We start from the raw sequence: 26,130 nt of genomic DNA, 5'->3' as shown, positions 1-26,130 counted from the left end.
ATAAATGTAGCATACTGCACAGTATCCAATAGAAAAGCTCGTTCCGAACGGAATTATCTCAACAGCCAATGGGAGTGAGGCTTATGGGGAGCTCCGCGAATATTTAAATCGCAAGCGCAAGCTTGTGGTAAAAAATTTTTTCCTCCTATCGTCATTGTCGTTGGTGTAGTTTCAATTGACAGCGAGGGAAGTACTTCGTTCTTGGAAGGTAAATTTGTCCGTGTTCTTCACATTCATAAGCAATAATTGTTTTACGAATAATTATTGTGTTGATGATTTTGTCAAAGGCCTGATTACGGTTGTGCTCTTCACTGTCCACCCCGTGCACCATTTTTACTCCTAAATGGGATTTCGTGAAGTACCAAGCTTGATGCATTGGGGATAGAGGGGTATGGGGTTGTTGGCTTGTGTGTGGGATTGGTGACAAGACCTGAGTCTGTGCAGCACAAGCCACAAGTATGATCATGGGCCGAATGGCCTCTCACTCTTCCTCTCTTCCTCTTCCTCTCTTTCGCCCTCTCTTCCTCTCTTCCTCTCTTCCTCTCTTCCTCTCTTCCTCTCTTCCTCTCTTCCTCTCTTCCTCTCTTCCTCTCTTCCTCTCTTCCTCTCCCCCTTCCTCCTCCACCAAACCTCCGTGTGTGTCCTCCAAAAGGCTTTATTTGCTCATTGTTGGGGATGTCAACAGCTTGTTTATATTTGTAAAACATTTTTTTGTAAACATTTTCCATGCCCAGTTATGTGACCAAGATAGACAAGCTTGGCGTTAGTATTGGGGATAATGTCCATGGGGCTGTCAGTGTAGGTGTCCCACGCCCTCCCATAACACGGGGGGGGGGGGGGGGGGGGGGCGGGGAAGGGTGTTCATTGGCGTCTTTCCTCAGATGCTTTCGGATTTCATAGCCTTTCTGGAAATTTCCTGATGTTTTCAACGCAGACATTCCATGAAGGTGAAACTGGAAGGCTGTCGGTTCGATGGATGGTGATGCTTTTTTTCGCTTTTCGACATATTTAGTCGTTTGAGGTGATATTTTCACCCCTGTTTGTTTGTTTGTCTGTGAGCAGGATATCTCGAAAAGTTGTGGACTGATTCCAACGAAACTTCCAAGCCAGCCCGGATGCTGTGTGGGCCGAGCTTGTCCCAGGTATTATTTTGTCCTTTTGTCAATAAAAAATACATTTTATATTCACTTAAAAAAACAAAAAACAAACGTTATCTATTATTTTTGGCAGCCTAAATCGATGTATGACTGAGGTTGCCCCGAGTAGATTTTAAAAATCGCCTTGGAATACATTGAAGTTTACCGACACCGTGACATTTTCATAATGAAAATGATCATGGGACCAATGGCCTGACAAAGATCATTATAAATAATGATGATGATTATGAAGCTTGGTGGACAGGTTGGGAGTATGACAAGGACAAATTGATTCGATTTTGGTGAAGATCCGTATCTGGATACTCTTTTTTTTTTTTGATTTAAAAAAAAAGGTGATTCTTCATCATCGAGTGATAGGGTCAAAAACGATATATAACATATTTCATAAAGTTATGGACGAGTTATGGCTAGACTTGGAGGACAAGTTGGTTAGGTGACGAGAACAAGCCGATTAGATTTTGGTTCAAGTCCGAATCCAGATCCGAACTATTGGTGAGATACAAAAGGGAAACTGTTCAGCCTAGAGGAGGTATGTGCTTTACCAAGTGCTGTTGCAGTTTAAAAAGCTTTTTTCTGCAAATTATTGTCAAGGTGTAACCTTTAATAATTGCAGAAGAAACATTTTAAGTGTAGATTGAGTTGCATGATGAACTCAATCTAGGGTCCGACGAATTACCCAAATGTAAGTGAATTTACCCAAATGAAAGCACAATGTACCCAAATATAAGTCTTACTACGTAAAGGAAGGTTATTTTATGCAGTCAAACGTTACGGTGTGCTTCTTGACGTCCAAGAAAACGAACCCTAACCCTAATTCTGTTCGCATTCGTTTTCTTGTTACACCGTAACGTTTTACTGCATAAAATAACCTTCCTTTACGTAGTACGACTTACATTTGGGTACATTGTGCTTTCATTTGGGTAAATTCACTTACATTTGGGTAATTCGTCGGACCGCTCAATCTACACTTAAAACCTTGTGGTTTTATTACCTCTGCAACCGAAGGTGGACGGAGGTTATGTTTCACCCTGTTTGTCTATCTCCTTCCTATCTGTTTGTTGTTCTGTGAACAGGATATCTAAAAAGTTGTGGGTGGATTCGGATGACATTTGGGTTGGGTGTGTGACAAGGACGAATTGATTAGATTTAGATGAAGATCTGAATCCGGATCTGGATAGTATAATTTTTAAGTGATTCTTCACTATTGAGAGATGTGGCCAAAATGATATATTGAATAAGATCTCAAAACGTTGTGGAAGGATTTGGACAACACTTGGTGGATGAGTTTGTTCGGTGACAAGAAGCCAATTCTATTTTGATTCAGGTTCAGATCCAATTCTGGCCTATTGGTGGGATACAAAGCGTGAACTGTTCAGCCTGGTGGAGGTGTGCGCTCTAGCGAGTGCCGTTCTCATGAATGTGTCAGCTGCCTTAAGACGTTGATCCGACAGTTGTACAAGAAGGGATGTCTTTGTTTTCTTTCGTCTAAACGAGGATTTTGTGTGGAAATTAAATGAATGATGATGAAATATGGACTTTGATCTCTGAAGGTCTGTTGTTAAAATCCGCATTATGAGGCGAACTCTTGGACTATCATCCCCACCAGGAAGGAGCCTTTGTGGTGACTTTCTTCTTCTGCTTGTTGTGCCCAAGGTCCAAGAATGTTAATGAGTAAATTTTCCCAGTTACGGTTGGAACTCGAATCGCTGCGCACTCAATTAAATGAAAATGCGCCCGATTCGTGCACTGAAGAGCTTGGACAACCTCGGGTGCAAGGGGCCAAATTTGTTGGAGTGCACGAAGATGCTGCGGGACGAGTGAAACCAAGTTGTCGTGCAGGTGGGTACGCGTGGGTTTGCTCATCCCTCCTCCCCCAGCATTCATTATTTGATAAAGGCCATTGTCAAGAAAAAAAGGAAAACCTCACAAAAAAGCCGATTCTTTGAAATCCAGAACTTTTTGAAACTAAATTCATCACAACTGTTTTCCCATGGCTGTGTCGTGTAATTTTTAAAAATCGCAATTTCATGTTTCATATATATATTGTTTCAATGTTAATTTCTTTTTAAAGGTGACTAGAATATCGTTGACTTTGTGGCTTAATATTGTTGGGACCTTTTATGTCTTCCCTGTCCAAGCAGCCGACTTGTCGGTGAAAGCTGACCCATTCTGCGAGTTTTCTTCGCACCAATGGCTGGTTTATCTCACAAAGGCTTGTGCTCACTGGGAGAAAGATGGTCGCCCAGATTTGCACTATGTTCAGCTCTGTGGCCTGTACAAAAAGGCATTGGACAGTGTGCCAAAGACCGCCCGCTCATCGAGCTCCGATTACGCACAGATGTGTGTGGATTATATTAGACTAAAGGCGTAAGTTTTCCTTTTCTTTTTTTTTTTTTCTTTTTCTTTACCTTGTCATTTTTCCTATCCATGGTCAAGGCTCGTCGAAGAGCAAAGCAGAATTGAATAGACCAAAATGGAAAGGAGGAAACACCAACAGAGGAGACTGAGACCCCGTTGATCTCACTCTCACCTCCTCTGCTGTAGAGTAGACACAATGCTTCATTGTGGGAGATCCAAATTATTTTGAGGCCTTGCTTTCCATGGCATCGAGGGTGCGAGGCAGGGGCACCAGACCAGAGGGGAGAGTTAAAATAAAGGCCGTATGGGTTGTCAAAACCTGAGATTGACCAAGGAACGACATTGTACAATGAAGGTTGCCCAGTCGGTGCCTGAAGACCAGGGAGGGGGACACTGGGGAAGCATGGATGGGGTAGGTTGTGAAAAAGAAAAGAAGGAAGGGGCATTGGATGGAGGGATGGGGAATTTGGGAAGTCAAGCAGGCATAGGACAATTCGGGTGTGAAGATGACGTGTGGAAGTTTGTCATCGTACATGGCGAGACATGGTCGGTGTGTCTTGGAAACAGATTGGGGGGTTTATGGGTAGGCCCAAAATTTTCTGAGCTTGAGATGCAGGATCGGAATAAATAGAATGAGCACAAAAATACTCCAAGTTAGCACACGATACGAACAACAATCGACGCAAACGGAGAACAGAAAATTGACGACAACACAAATTAATCCAAAGCGATTACTTTTTTTTGGAATGAGACAGCGTTCTCATGAGGTGACAGACACACAGATAATAATACATTTTATTTATATAGCACTTTTCAAATACTGTCGAAAGAAATCTCAAAGTACTGCACAAGGGAAAATCAGTTGATCAAGTAAATAAGAAGAAGAAGAAAAAAATGTGATAATCATAGTAGAGTGGAGTAAAATACCGTTGCATGTCCTTGACAACTCTCGGCCATCACCTCGAGATACCGATGTTTGGTCCCCAGATTCTGACCTTGTGGATGCGGCCGTTATAAAGCCCACACTGCGTGAAAGGAAGTTGAACATGATCACACGAAGAGGCAAGATTTACTGTACAATTGACATTCATGAAATAGTGCAAGTATTGGGAGAGGGAAATAGCAAACTCGTGGACGACTTCACAGGAGCTGATTGGGGAGGCAAGTTCATGGGAATCTCCAAGAAGTCTTGGGTGAAAGTGTATACTGTATCTCTCTTCCAGATGGTCACCCTGTTCTACAGTGCTTCCAGCACTTTTGTGAGAATGACATGCACATAAATGATGAAACCATCGAGCGATTCTTTGCCCAGGTATACTCTCAGAACGCAAAATTCACTACGTTGGCAGAACTCAGATGGGAGCTCTTCCACACCAGGAATGTCGACGGGGGAAATCTACCACTAACTCGTGGAATGCTAGTTCCTCGCATGGAGAATTCATTATATCTGAACGAGAGACGAAGAGTTATCTTGAACCCAACCCTATCTGCTGTCGAATCAAATGGCTGGGAGCTCGTGATTGTTCAAACGTGCTGGATTACCGGGTTCTTGATTATGATGTTTGAGACTGTACATACACAGATGGATTAATATCTCGGCTATTCATCGTGTGTATCGTGCGGCAGCCATATTGGATTTATACTAATGAGGGATGCTCCAATAGCAAAAAGTATTGCATAATTTAATTCCCCATACCTGAAAACAGATATTGGGATGCATAAATCATCGCTCCATTTCTCAAGTTTGTCGTTGCAAGAAATTTCCTGCATCAGGGGGTTTGTGGGTGGCCATCTTGGATCTATGCTAATAAGGAGTGTTCCAATCAGCAAGATTTTGCTTACAATCGATTCCTGCTCGTACCCAAAAACCTATATTTAGACATCAAATTAATCCTTCTATGTCTATTATTTCAGAAGTTGTAGGGCATTCCCTATATTGGGTTATCAGTTAGATTACATTAAATGCCTAATTATGGTACCAAAACGTCATTTGTAAATTGGACAGTGTCCAATTCCGTATTCTACACAACCTCAAGTACCCAAATCAACAGATATCCAAATTATCAGCAAAATCGAGCCAGAGGCCCTATTTCTTCTCTCCCAAACCTAACTACTAGTTGAACAGGAAAAATCAGCAATAGTCAATCGTGCACAGACCAATAATCATCGCATACTATGGACAGAGAGCAAACTTCTCACGTCCATCAGCCACTGGCACACAAGGAGAGTCAGAGAAACTATGGCGATGCATCTACATCACACGATCCCCCAAGAAAATGGGGCTAACCATTCGTGATATCTGGCTCCCCCTCACAAGCAGCCAGATGGAATTACACATCACAAGAGATGGAATTACACACAATGTCCCATCCCGTCGAGATGCGTCTCACCCACTCAAATCGTTCACAAAACCTGGTGTGGAGTTCCGTCTCCTTGATGAGTGGATGTGGATGGTGCGAAGCGATTTCTCATCCTACCTATGCTCTAATAACATTAACTCAGTTACACTACCCGGGGTCTTGCCCTGCCAATTCAATTGGCCATTGTTACACTATGTGGTTCTAAAAACCAATTCCCATTGACCCACCCTGTGGTGCCTTCCAAATTTGGGTCTCACTCCCCAATTTTTCACACTGTGCCTTTGCACAATTTCGGGGCTGGGTCATGTGGCTCCACTAGCAGGTCCAACTACCTGCGCACCTCCGCCACTGAAGTCGCCACCCGAGCTTACCTTGCTCCTTGCGACTACCCAAAATCGGGGAAGGCCCCTCCTGGCTCTCACCCCTCTGATGCCCTCTCTGGCATTGGGATACCCAGGTCCTCTCCTAGGATCCTCGGGCCCCACTGAACACTACTCTGACTGGCTCCCAGAGCCTACCTGTGGCCTCACCTGGCTGACAGACTGCCAGTGGCGGAGTGCCCCAATAACCATACGCACCAGCAAAGCCCACACGCCCAGCCATTCACTGACTCGTGCACCCATCCAAGCACTTCATTGCCACTACCTGCACCACAGGTGTCAATATCCAACAATTTACTGAAACCCTCTACCTAACTTTAAACTACCCTCCCCGGGTATCCGTGAAGGGGTCCATCTTCCCCCACTCACTCCTTTGCACCATGCATTCCACACCATTTACTCCACACACCAAGCTCCCTTGCACACCTTTTGTGCTCACATTCCTCTTTCCATACACTCCAACACAACTCCATATGTCCTCAATACACCACTCATACACTACCTCTGGTCATCCCCGACCAATGCCTCATTTGCACAAGTTCATCCACACACACAATTTCATTCAATTGCTCATTTGCGCCTCATTCTCAAGCTCATACTCGCACACAATTTATATACACATACACACTGTAGTGAAATCGTATTAACGCTGAACCCAGGTGATGCTCGCTGCTCGCTGACACCGCTAGGGGGGCGCGGCTATAAGACCCGCTGCGGCTGCTGCTCTAGGCGACTTCTCCTGTGACATGTTACAATGACTAGTAGACTCGCTAACGGTACGTACCGCATATAATATTACGCTTGCTTTCATTGAACTATATTATGGATTGACCTATGTGATGCCAAACCTTATTTCTATTGCATTCCTGTATTTGCAGAATGATGTCAAAGGTCTTAATGGAATTAAACCAACAGATGGACTAAAGTTGTGGACTTGAATGATTTCCACATCACTTAATTCCATTAAAATCTACGGACATGGCGGGAAACAAGATGCTGGTGGTATCGCAATTCTGCGCCGACCCGCAAGCCCCGGATGCTGGTTTGCAACTGACTCACTGGTTGAAAACTTTGGAGAACCAGTTCGCTGACCAGGACGCCGTGCCGACAGCTGCCGCGAAGCTAGCAGCGCTCCAGTCCAAAGACGACTACAAGGTGTACAACAGTATTGCACGATGTATGACCTCGCTGTTGCGGAGCTGAAGCAATTGTACATAAAGAAAAGGAGCGTGGTGTATGCTCGGCATTTGTTGTCATCATGACGCCAGCAACCAAACGAGTCGATGGATCACTATGCCCAGGAGCTCCGGCAACTCCTGCTAGACAGCACCCAGGAGCCACGGACTCACGAGCAGGTTCAAGATGACCTTCTAGACGCCTTCGTCTCCGGAGTCTCCTCTCAGGACCTCAGGCTCAAGCTCTTGGAGAAGACCGACCTGACCTTCACGGCAGCTCTAGAACAAGGAAAAGTATATACCGAAGCGCGGCTGCAGTCGAACGACTATGATCGCACGCGTCTCTTGGCGGGGACCTTGCTACATGCACGGCCGGAGAGTGCTACCGCCGAAGAACCGGGAGCGGACACGCTCGCGGAACTCCAGGTTGCCCCGGCGGAGGATCCGGGGATCCTGACGGCTGCCGCTACGGCCAGACCCAAGACCTTGCACGGAGCCACATGCTACTTCTGTGGGGGTCAACGACATCCCCGGTTAGTGTGTCCGGCTCGGGACGCAATATGCCATATGTCCTCGCAAAAGGGGCACTATGCAAAAGTGTGCCGGAAAATCGCACGCGGTTCGCGGCCGCGCACGACCTTGAATGGGCTTATTGCAGAGCCTATGGGCCGAGCACGGAACACGGTGCCTTACCTGGCTTTGATGGGCAGTGCCCCTCCTCGCGGGCCCCTGGTCGCCCAACCGACCTTGGCAAGAGACACCGAACAGCCACAACTGTCTCATCCTCAATCGGACACGGAACGTGCGTCCTTGACTAGACTCCGGGCAATGCGAGGGACTTTGGGGCTACGCCAAACCCCAGCGGTACGTCACCGTCACGTCTCTCAAGAGCGTACAGCGTCCTCTGGCGGCGACACGTGTTTGGTACAAACTACGGAGGCCCATACTCGTCAAACAGCGATTTTGAATGACAAGACAATGGACCGCATGGGGGAGCTCTCTGACGGCTCTAACTCCGCCAAAGACCGCGAAACTGCGGAATGCATGGGAAAGCTCTCTGACAGCTTCAACGAATGCCCCATGAACAACGAATACTCCGGAAACGACCGCAGAACTGCTGATTGCACGGGAACGCTCCCTGACAACTTATACGAAACTCCACGGACACCCTCTGACGCCCGGAAAACTGCAGCTGGCATAGGATCCACCCGTGAGGCGCGACCGACTCACACGGGTGGTTCGGTCCCACTCCCAGCAGGCTCGTCCGGCCTGGCTCAAGCCATTATTCCCCTCATGGTCGAGGGCCATTGTGTGCATGCCTTGGTGGATACAGGGTCTACGGATAGTTTTATCGATCAGCGACTAGTGCACAGGCATGGTGGACAGATCTTCATGGCTTCCCAGGGACTTCGGCTCAGCACGAAGGGGGAATGTCGATTGAAACTCGTGATAAAGGGATGGGTTTTCCCAGATGTACACCTCATGGTCTTACCTGCTTTATGTGCTGATATTCTGTTGGTACACGATTTTCTTAAGCGACATGGACGACTGGAAATGGAGTTTGGTGGGCCTGACACGCTTGCTGTGTGTGCCCTAGCGAAAATGGAAATCCAGCCACTTTCGCTGTTCCCCAATTTAACCTCCGACTGTACACCTGTGGCGGTAAAATCACGGCGCTACTCTCGAGCAGACATGCAATTCATTGCGGGAGAGACGGCTCAGCTCTTGAAAGACGGTATCATAGAACCTAGCCGGTCGCCGTGGCGGGCCCAGGTCTTAGTGGTGCGAAGCGAAGCACACTGCAGACGCATGGTAATCGACTATTCCCAAACGATTAACCGCTTTACACAGCTGGATGCCTACCCCTTTCCGGGGATGGACGCGCTGGTGCGACAGGTGGCTCAATACTCGGTCTACAGCACTCTCGATCTCCGTAGTGCGTATCATCAGATCCCTATCTCTAGGGCCGATTGTATCTATACCGCATTTGAGTCGGGGCAACGGTTGTACCAGTTTACTCGATTGCCTTTTGGGGTGACGAACGGGGTCGCCTATTTTCAGAGGGCCATGGTTGACCTCATTGCGAGGGAGAACTTGACCGATGTTTACGTCTATCTAGACAATCTTACGGTTTGTGGGTATGACCAAGGGCACCATGATGCTAATCTGAAGCGCTTCCTCGAGGTCGCGCAGAGGTATCGCTTAACCATGAACGAGGCTAAGTGTCAATACTCCCTACGCAAGATAGATCTTCTGGGGTACACCGTGACCCATGGCTCTGTCGCTCCGGATAAGGAGCGTCTGCGACCTCTGCTCGACATGGCCCCTCCCAGTGATCGGGCGTCACTGAAGCGCGCTCGGGCTATTCGCCCATTACTCTAAGTGGGTCCAAAATTTCTTCGCGAAACTTCGCCCCTTGTGGCCTGCGACACTTTCCCTCTGCGTCAGGCCGCTTTGGCGGCCTTTGGAGGCCTTAAGGCCGACATCGCCAGTGCCGCTGTGGCGACGATCGACGAGAGCGGATCTTTCGTCCTAGAAAGTGATGCCTCGGATCATGCCATAGCGGCGACCCTCTCCCAAGGAGGGCGTCCGGTGGCTTTCTTTTCAAGGACTCTTACCTCCGCTGAGCGGAGACATTCGTCTGTCGAAAAGGAAGCGTACGCGATCGTCGAGTCGATTCGGCGATGGCGCCTGTACTTACTCGGGCGATGCTTCCAAATCATCACGGACCAACAAAGTGTTGCGTTCATGTACGACACCTTACACGCCCAGCGCATTAAGAATGAGAAAATCACCCGCTGGCGTATAGAGCTTGCCGACTTCTGGTACACTATCAAATACAGCCCGGGGAAGGATAACCAGGTCGCCGATGCCTTATCGAGACCGGTTACGTGCGCGGGCATCGTCACTCTGGAGGGCCTACGCGCTTTGCATGAAACTGCGGGGCATCCGGGCGTAATGCGTTTCGCTCATTTTGTGCGACGTGGCAATCTACCGTACTCGATTGACGATATCCGCCATGTGTCGCGACTGCGCTATATGCGCGGAAATCAAACCACGTTTCTATAACCCTCCCATGGGGACGCTGGTTAGGGCTACGAGGCCGTGGGAAAGATTGGCGATAGATTTCAAGGGCCCGTTGCCGGTGTCGAGTAACTCTCGTTATCTGCTCACTATCGTCGATGAGTACTCGCGGTTTCCTTTTGCTTATACGTGCGTGGCTATGACGGCTGCCACGGTAATGCGATGCCTGCAGAATTTGTTCTCTATGTTTGGGTACCCGGCCTACGTGCATACTGATCGGGGTGCGGTCTTTTTGTCTCAGGAAGTGCGAGGCTACTTGCTCCAAAATAACGTCGCTTCTAGTTATACCACGCCGTACAGACCCCAAGCGAATGGGCAGATCGAACGCTGCAACGGGATTATATGGAGGGCCGTCATGCTCAACCTCCGGACCCTCGGCCGGGGCCTCGATAAATGGGCTTGGTCGCTACCTGCGGCACTGAACTCGATCAGGGCTCTACTATGTACGGCCACCAACCAGACTCCCCACGAGAGACTTTTCCACCACCCGCGGAGCACGGGGTGTATACGGTCTTTACCCAGTTGGCTCGCTGAGCCCGGGCCGGCCTATCTCAAACAGGCGGTTCGCACGAGCAAGTACGACCCCTTAGTGGACAAAGTACAGGTACTCCAGGCTAATCCCGAGCATGCACGTGTGATGACGGCAGATGGGCGTGAGTCCACAGTCTCCGTACGCCATCTTGCCCCATGCGGGGTCACCGACCCTTGTAAGGAACCGGACGAGCCAATCTATGAGACTATGGACTCTTCCGTCACTGAACGTCTGCCGACCCTCCCTTCGCCACATCCACCCTTACCTGACGGCTTGGCGGTACCCCCCCCCCCCCCCCCGGTCACCTGACTCCGGCAGCTACTCCGACGCCGGGGTCACTGGGTTACGTGATGCCATACCCGGGGAATTTCGGACCCGTGCTGGCAGGGAAATTCGCCGCCCGGCCCGGTACGGTTGGGCCGACTGATACCATAATTCTGCACCCTGTTAATGCTGACGCTCACTCGATTCTAGCCGCACGGCAGTGTAATTCTAACGGTGGGGAGAATGTAGTGAAATCGTATTAACGCTGAACCCAGGTGATGCTCGCTGCTCGCTGACACCGCTAGGGGGGCGCGGCTATAAGACCCGATGCGGCCGCTGCTCTAGGCGACTTCTCCTGTGACATGTTACAATGACTAGTAGACTCGCTAACGGTACGTACCGCATATAATATTACGCTTGCTTTCATTGAACTATATTATGGATTGACCTATGTGATGCCAAACCTTATTTCTATTGCATTCCTGTATTTGCAGAATGATGTCAAAGGTCTTAATGGAATTAAACCAACAGATGGACTAAAGTTGTGGACTTGAATGATTTCCACAACACACACATACTCAAGCTCATACTTCACACTCATACACACAAGATAGGTATCAACACATCGAGGACAACGGATCATAATGAGAAAAACCACACTGACCAATCAGCAACACGTGATGAACAGCCAATCAGCACCTCACAATAACCAACCAATCAGCACCCTACAACAACCAGGCAATGGGCAGTGTGCAGTTCTTATAAACTATACATCTCATTCATTCCAGTTACTTCCGCCTGTCTATGTGCGGAGCTTTCTGCCTCGAACGTTGAGGCCTACTTTTCTTGTTGGCTCACCTGGAACGAAGTTCAGGGGAGCTTATGCGATGGCGCGTCGTCAGTCCGTCAGTAAACACTTGAAACTTCTTCTCCGAAACCGCTTATGGTATTGCGACCAAATTTGACACAAATGATATTTGTTATGTTGACTAAAGTTTGTTCACGGCATTAAAAAAAATTGGGATCTTAGGGGGTTTACCAGGGGTCAAAGTGGATCCAGGTTTGATCCTCCAAAATAGATATTTGCTTTCTTCACAGAAACTACACGCACGATTTCGATGAAACTTGACCACAACCGTCACCACTCGTGATGTACCAAAGTTTGTTAATGACATTTAAAAAATTGGGCCCTAAGGGGGCCTACTGGGAGGGTTGCCCCCCAAAATAGGTATTTGCTTTTTTCTCAGAAACTACACATACAATTCCAATGAAACTTCACCACAACCTTCATCCATGATTTACCGATGTTTGTTCAAGGCATTAGAAAAATTGGGGTCTGAAGAGGTGTATGGGGTTGGGGGGGGGGGGGGGGGGGGTTGCCCCCCAAAATCCAAAATAGGTATTTTATTGTTTGTTTAAAGTCTTAGGATTATGTTGGTCTGATTATACATGCTGCCCTGACTTCTATCAAGCATTGAAATTGGTTTAAAATACCTATAGTCAGGGCAGTATACTGTTTATTTTTCCAGGTGAGCGCCAGGGGTATTGCCCCTCTGCTTTTTATTTTGCTTTGGAGTTATTTTTGAAGTATAAAGAATATAAATTGCTCTTTTAAAAGCCAGCCCATGGTGCAAAACCGTAAGCCTTTTACTTTAAAATTAGAAATTTCCACTCTGACCTCCTGTGCCAGAGTGGCGACCCATCCAAGATTGTAACCCTAGCCAAGAAACGGCATCGGCAGAACTGACGCTCTGTATATTGTATAAAGCATGGCACATTAATCGTTATAGAAAATGGAAATCTTTACCTCCGCCACCAAACGTGGACGGAGGTTTTGTTTTCACCTTTTTGTCTGTCTGTGAATAGGATGTCTCAATGTTGTAGATTGATTCAGCCGAAATATGGTGGAGAGGTTGTCTGTTACAAGGACGAAATGATTAGATTTTATTTTCTCATTGTATTTTGTAAGAAACACATGGTAATGTCTTTGTTGATCTTCAGGGTTTTTTTTGTTGTTGTTGATTTCTTGGCGCTGTCAGATTGAATGATCCGGCACGAGCAAGTGTCCTGTTTTCCTCGGCATGTGAGACGTTCCAGCAGTTTGCTTTTGTGCACGTGGCTGCCGCTCAGTTTGCATTGTCAAAAGGTAAGCGCTTCGGCCCTTCTGTTTGCATTAATTTGGCATGGAAAGTAGAATTACTTGCTTTATTCCATCAACTTGTGCACGTACATCTTTGTGACTGCCATGTAAGTTATCCCAAGACAAGGTTTTGCAATCGCTTCGACTTGATCGGCCTATATTTAAAGCTTGCAATCATTCCGAAGGATTTTCATTTCATGTTCAACTCGTCTGTGAAATTTACTTTTAACCCCTGAACCCTCCCTGTCAAAATCAGTTCTAGTTTATCCCCTCATAATCCCTGATCCCTGACCCCACTCTGAAGCACACCTTTTGGGCACACTCCCACCATATGTCAACCCTCACCCCATCTCTCTTTTGCTCGAAAGAAGGGTTAACGCTCAAAACATTTGATCCTTTCTTTCTGTGGTGGTGATAACATACCTTAGTCAGAATCCTTTTGATTCCACCCATCATCCGACGTGTCCACCAATGCAGACCGTCACTTACCTTCACAAGCAAGACAAGGTCTTTTTTCTATCTAATGGTATCCCATCCTGGTTCATCTTTGTTTTGTTATTTGATCTTCCTCGACTTTTTATTCAGGGTGTCTCACGTCACATGGTTGTACCATATCAACTTCCAGATTGCCCCATTTCTGCATCCACGAGAAGCCGCAGTGAAGTCTCCCGATCGCTTCTACTGCGTGGCCTGGAGGTGGGCGCGATGCCACATCAACTGCTGCTGAGTGCGCTGCAGACTTTGTCTGAGGCCAGCCAGAAACTACAAGAGCATGACAAGGAAAATCTTATCCGAGGTGATTGCACAAAGGAGTCAAGTGGATGTATTTTTTTCTATCCAGTAACGTTTTTCTGGAATGCCTCTTGGAGATTGTGATATTTTACGTGCACGTACATCCTGTGCCAGCACGTACATTGATATCACAATATTTTCATGTAATCCATGCTTGTCCTTTATTACCCATGCCGTGGCTGTAGGTCGGGTGTGTGAGTATCGCGATGATCCCGTCTGTTTGTTTGTCCGTTTGTCAGCAAAATAACTGGAACACAATGGCAGCTGGAATCGCCCAATGTGGGTCAGAGCTTCCAATTGTGAATGTCCTCTGACGAGTTAAAACTTGAGCTCACAAGGAAAAAGACCAACAATGATAATTAGTGTACAGGACTATATTTACATACCCCGTGGCAACGTGACAGTTTCGGTTGGCACCCTCTGGAGCAGTGTTGTACGAAGAGAAAACAACGGTATGGGTGAGCACCTCCATTGAGTGCAATCTAGTTTCTTCCACCACCTAAGGTGGACGGAGGTTATGTTACCACCCCTGTCTGTTTGTGAGCAGGACATCTCAAAAGTTGTGGACAGATTCGGCCAAAACTTGGTGGACAGGTTGGGTGGTGGACAAGAACATGTGGATTAGATTTTGAATAAGATCGGGATGCAGTTCCGGCCTATCGGGCAGATACAAAATGTAAACTGCTCAGATTGGTTTTTGTTTTTCTTTTATATTGCATAATTTGAACCTCCGATGCCATGCGATAACACCTTTTTAAAAAGATCCTGTTCCCTTTGGCTACAGTTGTCATGCTCTTGGTGCATGTTCTCACGAACATTAATTTTGTGTTCCCATGTGACCTCGTAATGCCGAGATCCTGATTCAAATCCGATACATTGATGATGTATCCGTGGTCGACTCGTGTCGTTGTATCCTTTGAATTATATTATAATTATATTAAATGGACATTATCCTGCATGTGATTTATATTTATACGAGCAGTCACCCGCTGAAAAATCAATGAGCCGAGATGCATTGAATTAAATTTCAAATTTGAGACCTCTTCATGATAAAATTAATTTAATTGTGAAATTATGATACAGAGAAAATATAACTCATTAAACTCCTCCCCCACCCCCCACCCCCTCCCAGAATTTCCATGGTTGGCGTCAGGAAGGGCATCCGGCCATAAAAACATTGCCTCAGAAAAGAGAACCATGACAATTACAACTACATATGGGCAGGGTACAGCCCGAAGTGGAGATCGGTTTCTGAGGTTTGCGACATGGAATGTAGGGACAATGACAGGGAGATCAGGAGAAGTGGTGGAAGTATTGGTCAGAAGAACAGTGGACATATGTTGTGTGCAAGAGACGAGATGGAAGGGAAGTGGTGTGAGAATGGTGAAGGGTAGGCAGGGACAGAAATACAAGTTTGTGTGGCAAGGGTGCCCGGAGAGCGTGAATGGTGTTGGTGTCCTGTTTTCTGAGGAGTTTGTAGACAGTGTGGTGAGTGACTAGAGTGAGTGATAGGTTGATGGTGAAAATGATGATTGGAAAGCTCTTGGTGAACGTCATCTCGGGATATGCTCCTCAGGTTGGTCGAAGTGATGAAGAGAAGGACAAGTTCTGGTGTGCGATAGAGAAGCTGATGGAAAACATGAAAGATGAGGAAGTTGTTGTGGTAGGAGGAGACCTAAATGGACATGTGGGAAGGAGTATGGATGGTTTTGACGGAGTTCATGGGGGTTACGGATATGGTGTGAGAAATGGAGAAGGTGAAAGAATTTTGGAGTTTGCTGATGGAGCTGATTTGTTGATTTGTAATACTCAGTTCCAGAAAGAGGATAATAAGCTTGTGACATACACGTCAGGTGGGTCGACGACAACCGTTGACTACCTGATGGTGCGTAGGCGAGATAGGGGGCACCTCCAGGACACAAAGGTGATCCCGAGGGAGGATGCTGTTTCACAGCACCACTTGGTTGTCTGCGCCATAAGGGTGAAAGGTGCGAGGAGAGCTCGGCTGGTGAAGTACCAACCGAGAATGAAGGTGTGGAGGTTGAAAGAGGTGACAGTAAGGGAGGCATTAAAAGAGAGGCTGAGTAGGGTCGAGGATGATGTGGTTGAGCTTGAAAGTGGTTGGATGTCAATGAAAGATAGTCTGTTGGGAGCCGTTGGTGAGGTATGTGGATGGACAAAAGGACCACCGAGGCACTCGGAAACATGGTGGTGGGATGATGAAGTTGGAAAGAGGATTGACGAGAAGAGGAAGAAGTTCAAGGAGTGGCAGAAGGCGAAGGGTACGGGAGCAGAAACACCAGAGCATGAAAGTTATAAGGCAGGCAGGAAGGCTGCAAAGAAAGAGGTAGCAAAGGCGCAGGAGGCATGTAGGAAAATGTTCGGAGAACGCTTGGATTCGGAAGAGGGTCAGAAAGCAGTATTCAGGATTGCAAAGCAGATAGCGAAACAGGTGTGATGTGATGGGGGTGAGTTGCTTTTGAAGGATGAAGTGGGACAAATCGTTGTCGACCCAGATGGAATTAAAGGAAGATGGAAAAGATATATGGAAATGCTGTTGAATACAGAGAATGAATGGGATGGCAACATAGAGATTAGAGAGTAACCCAGTTTTAGGACCGGCAGAGAAGATAACTGAGAAGGAAGTTGAGGAAGCGATAAAAGCAATAAATAAATAAAAAAGACCACCTTTAGAGGCCATTTTTCCCCGCAAAGCGGGGGTTGGCCTTTTTCGGGAACCATGGTTGTTGTTTTTTGGTCCCCTTTTTGAAGCAATGTTTTACGGCCGGATGCCCTTCCTGACGCCAACCCTTTTTGCCGCCTTTAACGACAAACAGGGAATTACCAGTGAACTGGTACTCAATTAGCCGACCTCGGAAGGATGACAGGCTGAGTCAACCCCCCTGGCGTTAATTCAGCGATTGACCGGGAGTCGAACCCAGGATCCAAGGATCCTAAGCCGGCACCCTAGCCGCTAGCCCAACACCAACACCAACACGATAAAAGCAATGAAGGGAAGAAAAGCGGGAGGGCCGACCGGAGTTTTGGGAGATATGTTGAAGGCAGCAGGAAGTTGGGGTGTGAAGAGAATGACAGAGATCTGTAATCTGGTGGTGAAAGAAGGCCGCATTCCAGTGGATTGGGAGCTAAGTACCCTCGTCCCTCTATACAAGGGGAAAGGTGACCCTCTGGAGTGTGGCTCGTACCGAGCGATAAAGTTATTGGAGCATGGCATGAAGGTATTGGAGAGGAGGATAAGGAAGAAAGTGAAGATCGACGAAATGCAGTTTTGATTTATGCCAGGAAGAGGAACGACAGACGCGCTTTTCATTGTGAGGCAGTTGCAGGAGAAGTACATGGAGAAGAGGAAGAAGTTGTTTCTTGGGTTTGTTGATCTGGAGAAAGCATTCGATAGGGTTCCACGCAAAGTATTGACATGGGCAATGAGGAAGTTAGGAGTGGAGGAATGGTTGATCAGAGTAGTGATGGCAATGTACAAAAGAGCGTGCACAGCTGTAAGGACGAAGGACGGGAACAGTGGTGAGTTTGAGGTGAAGGTGGGAGTGCATCAGGGGTCGGTACTAAGTCCACTACTATTTGTAGCTGTGATGGAGGTGCTGGCTCAGAACATAAAGGAGGGTTTACCTTTGGAGTTGTTGTATGCAGATGATCTGGTGTTGATTGCGGAAAGTATGGATGGACTGAAGGAAAAGATGAACAAGTGGAAGGAATGTATGGAGACAAAAGGTCTGAAGGTGAATATCGGAAAGACGAAGGTGATGGCAAGTGGTAAAGCATGTGGTGAGGTGGAAAGAACTGGGAAGTGGCCCTGTGCTGTGTGTAGGAAGGGTGTCTGAGTGAATTCCATTCAATGTACAATGTGCGCCGAGTGGGTTCATCAAAAATGTAGTGGTCTGAGAGGGTCTTTAACCAGTGTGGCAGCTACATTCAAATGTAAGGTGTGCACAGAGGGAGCTGCAGATGGAGGAAATGTTGAGTTGGATCTTGGAGACGGCGTGAAGCTGGAAGGTGTGAAAACATTTTGTTACCTTGGAGACATGCTGAATGGAGAAGGTGGATCAGACTCGGCAACGGTTGCGAGAGTGAGATGTGCATGGAAGACATTTCGGGAACTGAGTGGCGTGCTGATCATGAGGGGAGTGTCGTTGAAGCTGAAGGGAAAGGTGTATGTTGCATGTGTGAGAAGTGTTATGATTTATGGGAGCGAGACATGGGTAATGAACGTAGAGCAGCAACGAAGGTTGGAAAGGGTGGAAATGCAAATGGTTCGACGGATGTGTGGAGTATCGTTGAGAGAGGAAGATAAATGATGAATTGCGAAAGATGATGGGAATAGAGCCTGCGATTGATGCTGTGAAGAGGAACAGGTTGAGATGGTTTGGTCATGTGTTGAGGAAGGATGAAAGTGACTGGTTGAGAAGAGTGATGGAAATGAATGTAGAAGGAAGTAGAGGACGGGGAAGACCGAGAAAGACTGGGCTAAAGATGGTGGAAGAAGAAATGCGGGCAAGGGGGTTAACAAGGAGAGATGCAGAAAATAGGGCAAAATGGAGAAGATTGTCCTGGGGGGACCGCAAGGCTAACCCCTGCTCTAGTCGGGAAAATGGCCTTTAATATCCATGTTGTTGTTGTTGTTGTTGTATTAAACTGAGATGTTTCAACACGAAAATCGAAATATCACACTCTTTATTGATCGGGCCGCCGGGTCCTTTTGGATGGGTTGTGGCAGGCGAAAGACAGAGGGGATTATTTTGGTTAACCATGCACATAATTTTGCGTATTATTATATAGATAACCGTGCACTTTTTTGTATTCTTGTATGGAAGAAAATATTGAATCATCTCTGCATGAAAAATGTAGCAGAATAAACCGCTGGGATAAGCTGACAATTGGATGTAATCGCAAAATAATAAATCGTACTTCCGGAAGGTGTACAGCTTTTTGCCCTTCCTTGAGGAGTGGGTGTTTCTGGTAGATTGTAGTTCATCACTGCAGCAGATTTCAGTCTTTGTAGATTGTAGTAGATCACCGCAGCAGATTTCAATAGATCACCAACTATGACGACTGCGACATGAAAATCGAAATATTGTGCTCCATGGTGAGCGGGCCACTGGGCCATCAGGGCTGGTTGTGGTGGGTGAAAGGCAGAGGGGAGGGTGTTTATTTTGGTTAACTTCGCACTTTTTGTGTATTATTACCCTCGCCTGAGGAGAGGGTTTTTGATACTGAGGAGAGGGATACCTGAGGACATTTGAGTCCGTTTGTTACTTGCCGGAAAAGATTCCGGCAAGTATGTTGATCGTTTGTTTTGTCTGTTTGTCTGTCTGTTTGTTCGCAGCACTACGTCTACACCGTTGCACGTAGAATCGCCTTACTTTACACATTTGTCTTGCCCTGGAATAGACTGTGCCCAATTTTTATCTTCATCGGCCCAAAGCCTCCATTATGACGTCATAATTTGATAATTCGACGAGTACAAAATTTCATCCAATCAATATGCAATTTATTGAGCGCGATGTCGGCATAAACTGGTGGAGAAAAAAAATAATGTCATCGGTCACGTGGTTCGGCCGCCATCTTGGAAAAACCGAAAAACTTTGCACCTCTTTATCTCCGAAAGTGCTGAATCGAAAAAATTGAGACATAGCTCATTGTAAAGAACTCCATGGGGAATAAAATATGTTAATGATGTCATAGGTGCCTCCATTATGACGTCGTAATTCGACAAGTACAAAACTTCATCCGATCAAGATGAAATTTCTTGAGCATAATCTAGGAATAAATTAGTTTAGAAAACAAATAACGATGACGTCATCGGTCACGTGGTTCAGCCGCTATATTTGTTTTAACACAAGCCTCAACAAAAGCAAATCTTTAAAAGATGATTGGTTTTGGGTCGTCCTTTCCGCATATATTGTGGCCTTGTGCATTGGAGAGACGACCGTGATGGCGGAGAGTGGTTGGCAAATCAAAAAAAAAGTACATTCCGGCAAGTCCTCGGTCTGACTGATTTTTCATTTGTTTGTCTGTTTGTCCGCAAAGAATAAATATGATTTTCTCTGCAACCATTGGTCCAATTAACAGGAAATTTTCAGCAAAGGTGCAACTCCACCTGTATGATTTTTAAATGATAATTATGACGTCATAGGTCACGTGGGATGGGCTCTATCTTGGAAAAACCGAAAAACTTTGCGACTATCTCTGAAAGCGCTGCATAGAAAAAAAATGGAGACATGGCTCTATATATACAGGGTGAGTCAAAAGTAGCGCCTGATTTCTGTTTTTTCGGCTGTCAGATTCTTTCTGGGATGTCATGTTGTTAATAATTGTTGGGTATAATTGTTGTTAATAATGTTGTTGTTAATAATAAATACTGTTAATAATAAATAATTGTTAATAAATAGAAATCGGGCACTACTTTTGACTCACCCTAAATATATATATATATATATATATATATATATATATATATATATATATATATATATATTGTAACGAATTTGAGAAGTGTAACGAATTTGAGAAAATGTAAAGAATGTGAGAATTATGGTTTTGTTGTGTGTAAATGGCACCCTCCGTAATGTAAAGAAAGGTCGAAGCTCGTCCTCTTAGTTAATTCCATAAACCTACACACAGGGCACCATATATCCTTTTAAATAGTTAGTCCCTTACTTTATGTAGGTTAAGGATGTGTTTCCCAATAGTTCGACTCTTCATTGCACCGAATTAAATAAGAGTAGGTCCCTCCGACACCCCATGGCATCTTCAAAGTGTCAGGTTTATCCACTTTGCTGCAATTGACACCTTTATCCACTTTGCTGCATTTCATCCCCTGTCCACTGTTTGCTGCATTTGACTCCATTACGCACGAGGTAACCAACGGAGAAGAAAGGCGTGTCTCCACCTCATCACCGGGGGGAGGAGTCAGCCACGCGCGAGGAACAAGGCGTGGCTTTGCCAATGTGTCATCAAGAGGGGTGGGTTCGGTAGCCCTCGCGACCAATCAAGGCCGAGGCGAGCTGACCGAGGGGCGTTTACAACGCACGCGGGTAAGAAACCAAAAAGCACGTTATAAAAGGACACGCGCGGGTTTCTATAGGGCTTTTGGAGAAGGTCGAGGTTCTGGAGAAGTCAGAGTCCTGAGAAAAGATTGAGAGGTCCGGAGAAGATTGAGAGAGAGGTGCGGCAGATGCGCGATCCAGCTAAAGCAGCCAAGAGAGAACGAGACGTGAGGGGGTGCTGATACTGCAGCAATACGCCGAGACTCTCTAGGCCCTATTGCCGGTTGTGGAGACGCGGAGCTGCCAGGTGCTGTTCGCTTCGAGCACGGAACGTGGACCTCGACGGTGTGGAATTGCCCGGACCTTCCTGCCCTGCCATCGGCTTGGACCTTCTCCCTCCAGTGATTCCTGCCATCATTCCCCCGTGAAAGTGTGATTGTTCGTCCGTCTTTCATGTTGTCTTGGGGTATTAATTAAGACTGCCATATATAAGCTAATCATTGCACTATGTCTCCTGCTCCTTCCATTGCCTTATAAATCATCTTTCTTTTCCTTTCTGCTTAGTGTGTATAAATAGTAATTTATCTTGTTATTCCCTACTTTGTCTTTACTTCTTCATGCTCTTTCGGTCACTTTAGAGGTTTCCATATTGAGTGCACGTGGCGCGATTTGGCCAACGTTCAGGATCGGGTTTAGTGAAGGCTAATGACTCGAACTTCGGGTTGCTAAAAACCGCTCGGCAACTAACTAGACCATCCAAACCGGGGTTCGAGCGGTACTTGTCTCCTGAGTCTGCGGAGGGACGGATGAAGGTATTCGGGATAAATCCTGGGCCCATAACCCTGATCCGTTCCATCCTGCGGGATAGCGTTACAAGTGCAAGGAACGGGGAGACGGCCAGCTTAACAGGACAAGGGGCTAATCACCCCTTGCTAACGGGAGAGTCGTCCTCCGTATCCGTAACAATATATATATACACATCGTCATACCCCGTTTTACGCCATTTCGACCTTCGTCAAATCCGACTTTACGCCACTCTTCTAGAGTAAATTTCAGTTCAGCGAACGTCATTATGTGCGACTTTACGTCACTCCTACGGACGTGAAAAAAATTTTTCCCTTCAAGATATATTTAAAATAAATAAAATAGTACATAAATTAGCAATAAAACAAGCTAAAAAATAATTTAAAATACAAGAAAAAGCACATTAAAAATATATATATAAATGTAAGTACAGTATACTGTACGTACGCACAGCTGCTGGTTCTCATTCAAAACGGAGGCGACGTACAGTATTCCTTTACTGTGTCTGTGTTAGCCATGGGTCCGAAGAAGGATAATGCTAGTTTCCAAGCGTAATGTGGTTATGATGGAAGATAAGTTAAATCTGATTAAAAGGTATGAAAAAGGTGAAAAAGTGTCGGTGATAGCGCATAGACCCTATCGCGAATCGGAACCGCAATGCGTCATGGGATCGGAAAAGGGGCAATAGCGCCGCCGGCGGTCGCTGTCACTTTGACAGACTGCTTGTTTACATTGACACACGACGTGAGAGTGTTGACCTACTCTCAAGGGCCTTGTTGGTATTGCACCTAGCGGAACAATTTCATACATTTCCAAACCTACAGGAGGAAACACGTCGGACAAAAAAATTGTAAAGATGACGAACATTGTAGATAAGTTCCAGTCCGGCTATTTGTATGGGCGATCGAGGTTTCAACATTCAGGAACTGTTCTTGCATAAGCAGGTTTTCTCTTCTCCAATGGGAATCCCCCTTTCCCTCAAATATTTCTTTTAAATCGCTGGATTTTAATGCCAAAAAACGCTGAATTTCTTTCACATTAGCCATCTTTCTTTCCGTAAACACAGCGTCGATCGTAGACAGACGCTTCCTCTTCTGGGTTCGTGTTCACCTTTGCCCCCTTTTCGATCCCATCATGCTTTGCGGTGGAGCGCCCTCTGTTGATATTTACCGATTCGTGCTGAGGTCTATGCCTTAGGGCTGCCACGGTCGACGGTATCGACCATCATTCATGATAGGGAACGTGTTCTCGCATACGTCACTGAAAAAGCGCCGCCGGCTAAGACTGCTAAAATGTGTTTGTGTTCAGAAGAGACGCCATGTTTAAGGTGAATAACATAATATTAATTTTATTTATTATTCTTTACAAATTCATTTCTTAATTGTGTTCATTACTCATTAATAAATATGACTGAAATGTGTTTTTAGTGTTCTTTAAGGTTTAGCGATGGTTGTATACTTTCCCGAGTTATTTACTCTAGTTTTACGGTTTGTCTTCATTTTAAGGCTTTTTCTTTTTTTCTTCTTTTTTTTGTATACAAGATCGAGGCTCGTGAAAGAGCTAAAAGGCATTACGCCCGGTTTACGTCAAAAACCGAGTTACGTCACGGCTTATGGAACCAATTAATGACGTAGGCTGGGGTATTACTGTATGTATATTGTATAATGTGTATATATATATATATGTATATATATATATATATATATATATATGTATATATATATATATATGTATATATATATATATATGTATATATATATATATATATATATTATGTGTGGATATATATATTATGTGTGTATATATATATTATGTGTGTATATATATATATATATATTAGGGTGGTGCTCAAAATAATTGTTTTAAAATATTTACTGGGACATGGCTTTATGTTGTTCCTTTTGTTCCAAAATGAAAAGACACCAAATATGAAAGCAATCTGATTTTATTTAGGGGTGCCACATCAGCCTTCAAACTAAAGGTGTCTACAAAACTTTTCTATATATGGATCGAAAGCAAAACCAGAAGTTTGTTTTATGAAAATCCACCCTCCACTCACTTTCTTTGTATTCTAGCAAACACAAGTTACAATAGCTGCACAAATAGCACTATATTGCTATGAAAACTCAAATTCAATGATAACAATCCAAATGTTCAGTTCATAAAATGAAGAGACACCATATCACATAATATTTAAAAACCCAAATATAATGAGAAATGTAACTACTATTTCTGGGCCTGTTTCACCACTGTTGCCTTCTTGGCATCGGGGTACATCTTCCTGTGAGCAGCAACAACTTGGAGCAGAGCTTGCTTTTGCTCTTCATCCTTTGTAAGGAGCTTATTGTAGTCTTGTATCAATGCGACACCCCTTTCTGCCCTGTCGTTCACCAGGACTAAGCCACTGGCGGCTTTCTTTGCTTCCTGAAAGCTGGTTTCTTGCTCCCATGAACCAGGATCCTTATCCATACAAACAGTTGGGGTCCCTAGGATGCTGAAGAAATGCTTGGTGTGTTTTGTTATGAGGCCAGCGATTGACAGGGCGGTTCCTCGTTTGATAGCTGGTCTCTTTGGAGAGGGGTTTTCACCGTCATTTTTCAATGCTTCAATCATATTGATCTTGCTTTCTTTGTCAATTCTGGTGTCAAAGAATGCAAATTCCACTAGTACTGGGCTCATGTACCACGTGTGGCGGCCAAGTGCCTTCAAGGCTGCCTGAGCCATCTTCTGATTGATTGGTTCAAACCTTTCCAACTTCTTGAAGAGGTTAATGTCATTCAGGGGAGCCTCAATAGCTTGTGGAGCCCGAAACCAAGCCTGTACATACACAGGGCAGACAAAAATGTTGAAGGCTCGGAGTTCTCTCGCCTCTCGAAGTGTCAAGTGGAACTCTGACCGAAACATGAACACCTGTAGTGAATATAGTGCTTTTGCCATCCATCTGGCTCTGTGCATTGCTCCTGGAGCCATGATCCGGATTCCACGAGGTGGGATTCCTCCCATGTAGATGACAGTCAGTTCTAAGAGTTCACGATAATCATCTCGTGGCTGCTGATCTTTCAAACACACAAGAACGTTTTTGCTTCCAACACAGTGTCTATAGATCCCATTGAAGCCTTCCTCTCTGAGAATTGATCGTGAAGAAACTTCCTGTCCTCGGGGTTGGTGATTATGGCCTCCGAATCTGCATGCCTAAGATCAAACGTCTTCTCCAAGGAGGCCTTGAAGGATGCTTCCTTTTTCTCTTGGGTCGCACCACCCCGCTTTGCACCTTTTTGGAGGCTCCTCCATTCTTCATATAGCCTCTCCAAACGATGGATGCAGTGCTGCTTCGTCGTTGTAGGTAGGTGAGCTTTTTCCCAGAACTTCACAACCTCTTCAATGGTGAGGGTTGCACTCTCCCGGGCAGTGCGATTCTCCTTCTTCAGGTAATGGAAAAACAGGACAAGAGATTGATGCACAGTCGGGAGCTTGGCACCTTTGATGGCATCTCCATAAGTGGACCCAATGAGATACACATTATCCTGAGCCCGAGTTTTCAATGAAACACTGGTACTAGCACATGCCATATCTGCAAAATACGCAAGAATGTGGGTAAAATCCTGTTAATTCTTACTCCACAGGGTCACTCTCTACAAAAGAGCCACAGTCAATAAGTTAGGCCTACATATTACACACTAAAAAAGCGTACCCCTGACCCCGGGAACCTGTACAAAACATGCATGAAAATTGCCCAGATAGTGATCATAGGAAGTCTCAAAACTGTATGTATAATATATTGTATATATATAATGTATAATGTGTATTTATGTATATTTATTATTTAATGTATATTTACTATATATTTATTTTTAATATTATATTTAATGTATATATATAATTATGTATTTATTTTGTGTATATACAGCCCAAAAAATGGGAATTCCTATTTTTGCATGGGGGAAAATTCATCACTGATGTGGCACCCCTAAATATTATTGGATTCCATTCAAATTTGGTGTGGTTTCCTTTGACACCAAAAGGAACACAAATAGACCATGTCCCGGAGAAATCTGCATTTTG

The 26,130-nt window shown here is 45.5% G+C and overlaps 1 protein-coding gene across 1 annotated transcript in view; it reads left to right on the top strand.

Annotated features, from left to right (window-relative positions):
* Positions 1 to 894: 894 nt before the first annotated feature.
* Positions 895 to 26,130, top strand: part of TTK (TTK protein kinase) — a gene marked incomplete in the record, with an annotated part of 118,665 nt that continues 93,429 nt past the window's right edge. The window contains 6 exon segments of the mRNA XM_078768150.1: positions 895 to 947; positions 1,063 to 1,142; positions 2,843 to 2,996; positions 3,299 to 3,524; positions 13,350 to 13,456; positions 14,076 to 14,246. Coding sequence (XP_078624276.1) covers positions 920 to 947; positions 1,063 to 1,142; positions 2,843 to 2,996; positions 3,299 to 3,524; positions 13,350 to 13,456; positions 14,076 to 14,246 — 766 coding nt within the window.

This window comes from Myxine glutinosa, chromosome 14, assembly GCF_964187855.1.
Source record: "Myxine glutinosa chromosome 14, kmMyxGlut1.1, whole genome shotgun sequence".
NCBI lineage: Eukaryota > Metazoa > Chordata > Myxini > Myxiniformes > Myxinidae > Myxine > Myxine glutinosa.
Note: the sequence above shows the minus strand (reverse complement) of the source record. Positions and strands in the feature narration are given on the sequence as shown.